At 39.3% G+C, this 10,018-nt stretch overlaps 1 protein-coding gene across 5 annotated transcripts in view; it reads left to right on the top strand.

The window, feature by feature from the left end:
* LRP2BP (LRP2 binding protein) overlaps positions 1 to 10,018 on the top strand; it is a 39,658-nt gene that overhangs the window by 2,983 nt on the left and 26,657 nt on the right. For 2 of the 5 annotated variants that reach the window (XM_047855159.1, XM_047855161.1), the window contains exons 1-3: positions 7,197 to 7,281; positions 7,705 to 7,831; positions 8,546 to 8,658. In XM_047855159.1, the coding sequence (XP_047711115.1) occupies positions 7,726 to 7,831; positions 8,546 to 8,658 (219 nt within the window). In that variant the 5' untranslated portion in view covers positions 7,197 to 7,281; positions 7,705 to 7,725. Of the gene's footprint in view, positions 1 to 6,351; positions 6,438 to 7,196; positions 7,282 to 7,704; positions 7,832 to 8,545; positions 8,659 to 10,018 lie in introns of those variants that run through there. The other 3 variants (XM_047855160.1, XM_047855162.1, XM_047855164.1) reach the window with 3 other exon arrangements.

Below are 10,018 nucleotides of genomic sequence, written 5' to 3'. Positions count from 1 at the left end.
TCATTTAAGGAATATAAAGAGAGTAGCTGAACAGAATGCATTCTATTTCTTTCTGTAGGCCATAGCTCCATGGCTACTTGATATATTTGACATATCATTTATCTAGTGTAGAAAGTTGAAATTCATTTTTTACAGTAACTCAGATTTGTCACAGTTTGTTAACATCCTATCCAAGTTAATCTTTTTTCCTAAGAGGAGAAAAATATAGATAAAATGTTCATTTTACTAATTAAATAATTAGAACAAGTAAATAACAGTGTAGCAGATGATGTTGAAATAAATTCTAAGCGAATATACACTCAAAGCATATATCTAATATTCTGTTTTCTACCCACTTCCAATAATATGCATTTTTTAAATAAAACAACTGAATTTCAAACTTTGACACCATTCCCCAAATCATCTAATAAATCATTTTTTATTATCCAGTTATCTTATACAGGTAAAAATAATAATATAAATTTCATGCTTAGTCTTTTTTTAAAACTAAGTTACCAATACACTTTGAGAGTTCCTTGTGTAAATGCCATTAAGCACAGAAATTACCTAGATCAATATTGATATTTAGGATTTCATGAAATCTGATCTCTTACCCAATGGAGTTGAGAAATAGGTGTGAGATGATGGTATTATTTGTTGCCTATACATTGTCTAAGTCATAGGGTGGGGACAAGAAACCTTGTGGGTCTGCTCAGGATTATTTTATAAAAGATTAATCCAATTTTCTTGTTTGATGTGACCCTTATAGTCATTAGGACAGGTCAATTTAAATTTGGGTTGTTACAGATTTTTGTCATTTCACCTTATAACTGTTTCTTGTCTCAACCGTGACCACACTTTGAGAGTGACAAGCCATTTTTATACACTAAAAATTTATTCAGATATTTTATTACCTGACCCCTGGAAATAAATCATTCCAGAGTGTTATCTGTATCTATAATAGCATCAACTCTTCATATGGATAAGCTTCTATAAATCCAGAAAATAAATATACAGTCACTGAATAATATTTATATTCATTTGCCTCTGGATGTTGAGTGAATCCCCTCAGGAAAGGCCCTTGTAGCTCTAACTGGCCAAAAAAGGTTTTCACACAGCAGGAACAGGACAGATGAGGCATTCGAATCCCACATAATTACCAAAATTTTTTTAAAAATCAGTCATTCCAAGAGTAGCTTATATACTCACAGAATGCATGGTAAATTGCAGAAAAATGAAAAAGCTACCAGGCTCTCCCACTCACTGCTTCTCTGGTAATGAAAGACATCCTATCTTTTCCCACACTTTTTTTTTTTCCTCTCATTTCAGGGCATGATGTAAATTTGCCACACCCAAAAGGAAGGGCATGGAAAAAGCTCTAACTGGGTTTTTATTTTAAATAAGCAAATAGACCTAACTAGAAGGAGGAAAAAAATAAAGAAAAAACAGAAGACTACCACCCGATTCAATATTGTCTTTTGAGATTTCAGTAATAATTATAATGTTCTTTTCTAAGTTTCCATCATATATGTACAGATTATGCTTCCAGTTAATATATGAACATTACTGTTTTTTTTTTTAATGAGTATGAGACAACAGTAATGAAAGGAACAATAACAATAAACACAGTCCTTTGCATTTTTGCCCAGAACACTTATTTATGGGCACCAGTAACTATCTATTATGACAAGAACTTCAGTGTTGGACCTGAAGTTCTTTAGTTAAAGATAGTTATTCATTATTTTAGTACTGGATTAAGCCAACCATTAAGTTTCAAAAAGGCTCATTAGAAACATCAGCAAAAATAATTAAATTAAGAACAAAAAATAACAGAGATTTTTAAAACTTGACCAAGAGTTCCATGAAATGTGTAGGCTCACATTTTTACAACATAGTCTAAGATGCTGTGTATCTAAATACATAGTCTAAGACTTAGCACATGGTTGTACTCATGGCTCAAGTTTATTACAGTGAAAAGAATATACATTGGATCATCAAAGAAAAAAAAACAGATGGAGTCTGGAGAAATCCATGCACAGGCCTATGGATCACCCACTTCCAAGAAGAAACATACCAATGTGTTCCTTTCTCCAGCAGTGAATAATGCAGGATTGTGTGTGCAATGTTTCTGCCTCAATAAGCCCATTAGAGACTCAGGACCCAATGCTTTTATTGGAGGCTGGTCATGTAGGCATCCTCTCCAAATACTAAAATTACAGAATTCCAGAAGGAAAACATATTCACCATACATCATCACGTTGTTTATATAAGCAACAGAAACAGTGCAAACTGGTCTTGTCAGCTGGGGGACAACTCGAGTGTCAAGTTCCCAAATGCCAACCAAGGACCAACCTTGTCAGGATGCCTTTCTAAAGAAGGCAGCCTCGGGGTGCCAGGGTAGCTCAGTCAGTTATGCATCCAACTCCCAATTTCAGCTCAGGTCATGATCTTGTGGTTTGTGAGTTTGAGCCCCACATCAGGCTCTGAACTGATAGTGTGGAGCCTGCTTGGGACTCCCCCCCCCCCATCACTCTCTGCCCTTCTCCTGCTCTTGCCCACATGATCTTTCTCTCTCTCAAAATAAATAGACACTAAAAAAATTAGAATAAACAAACAAATAGATGGCAGCCTCATGCCAGCTAGGCGAACTCTTTTCTACACAGGAACACAAGAATAACCCATAAAAGACACTATTTAATATATTTAAATTCATTTTCACAGCAGTTTTACATTTAAATTACCTTTTGCTATTCCATAAATAATTTATAAGCCATTTTTAGACAATTTTATCACATTCCCAAAGGTTTACATCTTTACCTAAAAAAAATTAAAAAAACAATTTTTTTAACGTTTATTTATTTTTGAGACAGAGAGAGACAGAGCATGAACAGGGGAGGGTCAGATAGAGGGAGACACAGAATCTGAAACAGGCTCCAGGCTCTGAGCTATCAGCACACGGGGCTCGAACTCACAGACCGCGAGATCATGACCTGAGCCGAAGTCGGAAGCTTAACCGACCAAGCCACCCAGGCCCCCCTACCTAAAAAAAATTTTAAAGAGGAAGGGATACTCTGATGAGAAATTGCTATTTAGGAGTTGCAAAGATAAAAATTTTTACATGAATGAAGTATCAAGCCAACCCAGATGTGTATAGTGGGTTGAGTGTATGATCAACACAGAAGCAAAAGGTACTTTCTTTTTTTTTTTTTTTTTTTTTTAATTTTTTTTTTTTTTTTTCAACGTTTATTTATTTTTGGGACAGAGAGACAGAGCATGAACGGGGGAGGGACAGAGAGAGAGGGAGACACAGAATCGGAAACAGGCTCCAGGCTCTGAGCCATCAGCCCAGAGCCCGACGCGGGGCTCGAACTCCCGGACCGCGAGATCGTGACCTGGCTGAAGTCGGACGCTTAACCGACTGCGCCACCCAGGCGCCCCAAAAGGTACTTTCTTAAGGGCTACCTGGTGCAACAGAACCCAAGATTCTCCAAGGATGGAATGTGATTTTGCCAAAATCCAAATGGACTGTTTGGACCTTGTTGGAGCAGTTAGATTGCCAGCAACCACCAGCAGCTAGGAAGGAAATCTGGGATGGTTTCTTCCCTAGAACCAGAGAGACCATGGCCCTGAGAGCACATCGATTTTTGACTTCCAGCCTTCAGAACTATGAAAGAATTAATGTTTGCTGTTTTAAGCCACAAAGTTTGTGGTAATTTGTTACGGCAGCTCTAGGAAACTGAAACTAACACAAATGCATTATATCTGAGAATTTTTTAGAAGTATTGAAAGACCGCAACCCAAGGCTCAGGAAGTTCAACATTTCCAAAGCAAAATAAATACCTAGTCAATTCAATAAATCGAACAGAAGGCAACAAAAGAGAAAATGAAGCATGAATAAGGCAGATGAACTGAAAAGTACAAAATAATTCCAACTCAATAGTGATTAAAATAATTGTAAAAGAACTAAACGTACCAGTAATAATCAAAGAGTACCAGCCTGGGTATAAAAAAGAATCAACAAATCTAAATGTATCCTATTTATAAGAGACTCGCCTGAGGTATGAAGAACTACAAATCATTAAGACAAACAGCACAAAGGCAGATACTTAACAGAAGAGAAATACGAATGGTCAAGAAACACGGAAAAGGAGCTTATGGGGAGAATGGGGGGGGGGTGTTTGAGTAGGGTGGGGGGAAGCAGGGAAGAAGGAGGAGTCTAAAGAGGAGGAACATACAGGAGCCTTGCAAGTAATGTACCTTTTAAAGATTAAATGGCAGCCAATGGATGTTAATTGTACTGTTTTTCATTCTTTACACATCTATCCACTAGTTCTTTTATCTCCAAATTTTCAGTTTTTCTTTTTTAATTTTTAAAAAAATTAAATAGAAGTCTTTTGGCATTATAATTAAGCCCTACTTAATGATTTCTCACTTGTAGTACCTCTTTTTAGTTACTGCAATCTAGTCTGTTCTAAGACTGTTCTTGTCTCTTTTCCCTGATTTTTCAAGCTTATCATTTCTTTTTATTTCCATTCTGATTCGAATCCCTGCTAAGGCATAACCACAGAGGAGCCCCGACCTGCCTGGATCTTAAAGAAATAGTCATTTCACTTCATCTAGTCCTCAGGAGACAGCTCTGTCCTGCAGTTCTATTTGGCATGACTCTGCTGTTACAGAAGTAGCTGGAACTTACCTCTCCAGTCTCTCTAGACCTACCCTGCTCTCAAATCTTTCTTTCCTTCCTGTCACCCAGCATCCAGAATAATTAGTTATTCATCATTAGGCTAATTTTAGTCCTCTTACCAATGATATATTATTTTATCCAAAAATTCACATACTACACCATACATACTAGGCACAGTATAGTGTGTCTAACGTTTCATTGGAAGGGAAGTTATCCTTTATTATGACAATTTTAGAAAGGAATAAAATACCTCTTCCTCCATACTCCTCTGTCGTATGAGGTCAGGTTCCCTAGAAGCATAGTCTGAGCTGGGGATTTTTATTCAAGTGATGGGCTGAGGGGTGCTCTCAGGAGGAGGAAGTGAAAGCACTACAATCTGGCAAGGAGGAAATGCTAAGTAGGAATGTGGGCTCGGATGGCAACTAGCTTCATTCTGATCTCAGAGAGAACATATCACACTTCTGAGTTCATCTCACCTTGAGGCGAAGGGGTACCAAGAACTGTGCAGGGCCTGAGGTTTATACCCTACTTACAACTAACAAGCTAGCCTGTTTCATGGATGTTGGCAGAACACACAAGACTCCCGGGTCAGAGATAAATGACTTTATCACTCCTGGCAAAAGCAAGAGCCAGACTGTCAGCACGATGCTGAGGTGGGTTCCCCATGACCCCTAATCCCACAGAGGTGATACAAAGGACCCAAGATGGATGCCTGTAATTCAGTAGGCTGCCTTGTAAGAGAGGAGAACCAAGCATTGGAGGAGGGAGGAGAGAGGAGGGATTCAGTACTTTTTATAAAAGTAAGCCTGTTTTTTGTCTGTGGGGAGATACCGCCTTAGCTCTCAAGGTTACCCTCTGCAAACAACCCTGAGAAATGGCCCATGTAAAAAGCAGTCATGGCTTTTACAGTCGTGCTCTTGACGTACCCAGCAAGGATGTGCCAGAATGCTCAAGACTCATGGCAGCCTGTGTCTCAACAGGAGCTGGCCTTCCAAGTGCTCAGGCCAGTGGTCTGTCTCCAAGAAAGAAGGAGCAAAGTGTCCAGGAGTGAGGGGACTCATGATTGGCAGGGGGACAAAGAAAGAAGGAACAGCTGGGAATTATTTCCAATTAACACTCACAGCTGCTAGAGACGGGGTGCCAGTAAAGAGAATCTGGGAAGGGCACCGTCAGCATCCGCTACACCAGCCCTTCCCTTTAAAACTGTGGACTTCTTTCAGATCACCGATTAATTAGAGAATTTTCTAAATTCACAGCATGTCATGCAAACAGTTGTCAAGTTTCAAATGATTTTGTATCTAATCCCAAGATTTGACAGAAATAAACTCATACTTTCCTTTTGAAAATCTTCTCATATCACATTTTCTAAAACTAAAAAGTACTAAATTTGGGGGGGTATCCTCTTACAGGAGTCCTGCCATTAAAAAAAATCATGTTAGTCCCAGTTTTTGGAGAACAGTATAGAGTAATGATGAGGCACAGAGGTCCTGGGGTGTCCCAATTGTCCCACCTCCTAGCCCTGTGACCTTTGGCAAGTCACTTACCCTCCTCAGTGTCCTCTTGTGTTAAATGGGCCTCATAATAGCTCCTAGGTCATAAAGTTTTGTAGGAGTTGGTGCCTGTAACGCACTCAGAACAAAGAACAATAGCTGGCGTTGAAGAGTTCAGTCTTTGCTTATGTTTTCTAGACCCTCTCTGACTCTTCTTTCAAGCCAGAGCAACAAAAACCTTGTGCAGTACTGGAGCCACAGAGAGCATCGTGAGTTCAAAGAAGGTAAGGTATTGTTTCCTTCATTTCCGTCCAGTGGCCTTCCTGAACATGCCAAGTTTTTTCTTAGCCTTTTTGGATACAGTAGCACACAGGTTTAATGACTTCAGTAAAATAAAAACTTCTCTAACCAGTTTTTCTGTAAATTGATAATGCTATCTACATCATCCTATTTGGATTGGCTTTCTTCTATTACTCTACCTATTATTGTTTCACCCCAAAGCTCATTGGAAACTTTCATATTCACTAATGTCAACATAAGATTTTTGGAATCAGATAATCAAAAAATTTTATATATCTAGCAACAGGCACTTGGAACTCCTCTAGTTGAAACTGCTTATAGTCCAAACCACAGATGAGGAAGTTGACTTTTCAAATGATTCAATGCCTCTTCCAAAATAACAAAGATACTGCTGTGATTTTTTTCTTCCTACTATGCTGAATTATGCCCCTTTTCTGCACTTCATTCTCATAAATGAAGCAATTTATTTTCCAAAATAGTTTCACATAATAGTATAAATGTAGCTTTCCAATCACACTAAAGGTCTCCTGAATTCTTCTCTTCACCACCAATCGGGAACCTTTCCTGGAAGCTTGTTCCTGATTGGTGAAAAGTCAGCTGTAACAGAACGCCAAGGAGTAAACAAAAAAGCATAGCAACAACAGAGTTTGCTGTCTCACTACCCTCAGCCTAGGCCAACCTGGACTCCTTCATCCCAAATGACGTGGCCTCTACATTTTATATGAAGGCTGCGATTTTCCATCCAACTGTGATCCATCTTAAAACATGGCAGTCCAGTACAGACGGGAAGATAAAACTGAACACAGCTAAAATAAAGTGTATTCCCAGGTAAAAAGGACACATGCTTTAATTTGAGATGAGTAAGTGTCATGAGCTGCAGTTAGAAGGCAAAGTACCAGCTCACGAGAACTGTATCTATGGGAGGTGTCACCAATTCCTACTGGTGGCAGGTGTGGTAGTGACCTGACCCACACCACAGCACGTGAACTCAGAGCCAGACAGGACTTACAAACAGCGCTCGTTAGCCCCACCCTGTGGACACAGGCATCCAGGATGACTGTGCCTCTCATAGCTATGGACAGCCCTGGGTTCCTCAGAAAGAATACATTCCCAGCTGGTCGTTTGGTCCTCTATCACTAGGCAAGTGCAGGCAGGTTGTTTTTTAATGAGTGCCAAGCGAGAATGGAGCATTGTTTCATTTTTCTGGAGGAAGAGATTTCTACCATCCCGTTTTTCATTCTTTTTTTGCAGAATACACATTGTCAAAACAGGATGAAGTTGAGCAGTGAAAAGTTGCCCAAGAACCCCTTTTATACCGCTCTTTCCCAGTATGGTGCTAAGAACTCAAAATTCTTCCAGTGGAGGAAGGAAAAAACTGGTACAAATTCTTATAATATTCTCACTAAAAGGCAATTCAGTACACCAGAGCAAAAAAGACAAGAAATAGGAGTCTTAACTTGCTGTCAAGGAAGCAGTTAACTCTATGGTCCTTTTTAGCTTTCCTGTAAGAATCTGAGGAATTACTGATGTGGTAGCAAATCGTGAGTGGACAAGTCTCATAATCAGATCCCAAACCTGGTTTTACTCTCGGGACTTTAGGACAGCCTTCTGGAAAAGAGAAGCCAGATGTCGCTTCTATTAAAGAAGTGGCAATGCCACACTTTACTTTGAAATGGCATTTAAAACTACCACTGGTTTCTGTAGACTTAATAATATTAAATTGGGGATAGTTACTAGCTCATTTGGTTAGAGTAGTTCTGATGAAGGCTCAAATTAAGAATTTCACTCATCCACAGAGTAGCTTTGCCTGAAGAACTGTGCACACACACTGCATTGCTAGAGCACCTGCCTAGTAGTAAACAGGGTTAATTTGGAAACCAACCAATAAATATTTCAGGATTATACAAGGCACGGTGTAAGGTACCACGATCATGCTTCTTCCTTGAACTAAGGAGGCCAGTTTCACAAATGAGAACTAAGAAGGAAACTAGTAGAAACAAGTGCCAGATGAGCTCTTTATAATTCATGTGTTCAAGAGAGAAAATTCGTATCGTAAGGCTAAAGATGGAATTCTTCACCTTTTTAAAATCAGATCATTACGGCCATGCTAATTTGGTGGATAAGGCATTGCAGCTCTTGAAGGAAAGAATAAGACGGGGGGATGCTATGGCATATTTCCTACGAGGTCAACTGTATTTTGAAGAGGTATCATTTCCTGTTTGTTTTCATTTCATATAATGCTGTTGTTGGATCCTCAGAGCAAAATTTCCTGTAGAGTTCCTTACGTTGTTATACAAAGGGAATTCTGTTAAATTCCTTAGATTATGGTTGTGCCTTTAAGTATAATATATTAAGGAGATATCTGACCTTCCTTCACAAAAGTCATTCTAATGAAAGTCATTTGTAGGAGTCATTTTGGTATGAAATCCATTCTCACACTATAAATTAAAAATATAATTTTTAGGGGCACCTGGGATGGCTTAGTCAGTTAAGTGAGCAACTCTTGATTTTGGCTCAGGTCATGATCTCACAGTTCATGGCGATCAAGCCCTGCACAGGGCTCTGTGCTGACAGAGTGGGGCCTGATTGGGATTCTCTCTTTCTGCCCCTCCCCCTGTGAGTGCTCATGCGCACAAGCTCCCTCTCAAAATAAACTTATAAATGTGCACAAGCTCTCTCTCAAAATAAACTTCTATTTCCTCCCTTCTCTTCCTTCATATAGAGTATTCTGACTTTTCCAGCTCTCTCACATCTAGGCCAAACATTAGCCAGAAGGGACAATGAGTCTTAACAGCTAGGTCTCTAACTCATTATGTGATCTTTAAAATTAGTATTTGCTAGTATTTTGGTGACGTTTTTATTAATTTTATGAAATTGTTGATTAATTCGAGTTTATGAGAAAAAGGAATTCAGTTGTTTTTGTGTCTTCCAGAAGTTGTTTTTCTCTGGTCTGCTCTTCCTGAGTAATAACTTTCCAGTTCAGTAGCAGACTTTATTTCCACGATTACAAATGATTCATTCTTTAGTATAGGACATTTTCCCTGATGGATTAAGACATTAGCCCCATATTAGTGCCCTACACCTTAGCATAGTTGTTATCAGATTGTAACTGCTGAGGAGCCTTAAAACATGAATTCTTTTATTATTATTTTTTATTTATTTTTGAGAGAGACAGACAGCATGAGCAGGGGGAGGGGCAGAGAGAGAGAGAGGTGGGGAGAGAGAGAGAATCCCAAGGAGACTCTACGTTGCCAGCACAGAGCCCGATGCAGGGCTCATACCCATGAAACTGTGAGATCATGACCTGAGCCGAAACCAAGAGAGGACACTTGATCCACTGAGCCACCCAGGTGCCCCAACATGTAGGTTTCTGTAGGAAGTATAGGAGAAAAGATTTTAGAGAATCACATTTGTTTTTCCATGTCTTCTCCCTAGCTGGAGAACTGCAACATTGGCAGCCATGAGTTATAATAATAGTGGATATTTAATAATGGTGGATATTCTGATGTGCACATCTTCTCTGATGCCCTGGCCCCAGCTCTGCAGTGTCTCAGACTAGGAGTGG

The sequence above is a fragment of the Prionailurus viverrinus genome, chromosome B1 (assembly GCF_022837055.1).
Source record: "Prionailurus viverrinus isolate Anna chromosome B1, UM_Priviv_1.0, whole genome shotgun sequence".
NCBI lineage: Eukaryota > Metazoa > Chordata > Mammalia > Carnivora > Felidae > Prionailurus > Prionailurus viverrinus.
This window is presented reverse-complemented; position numbering and strand designations above follow the sequence as displayed.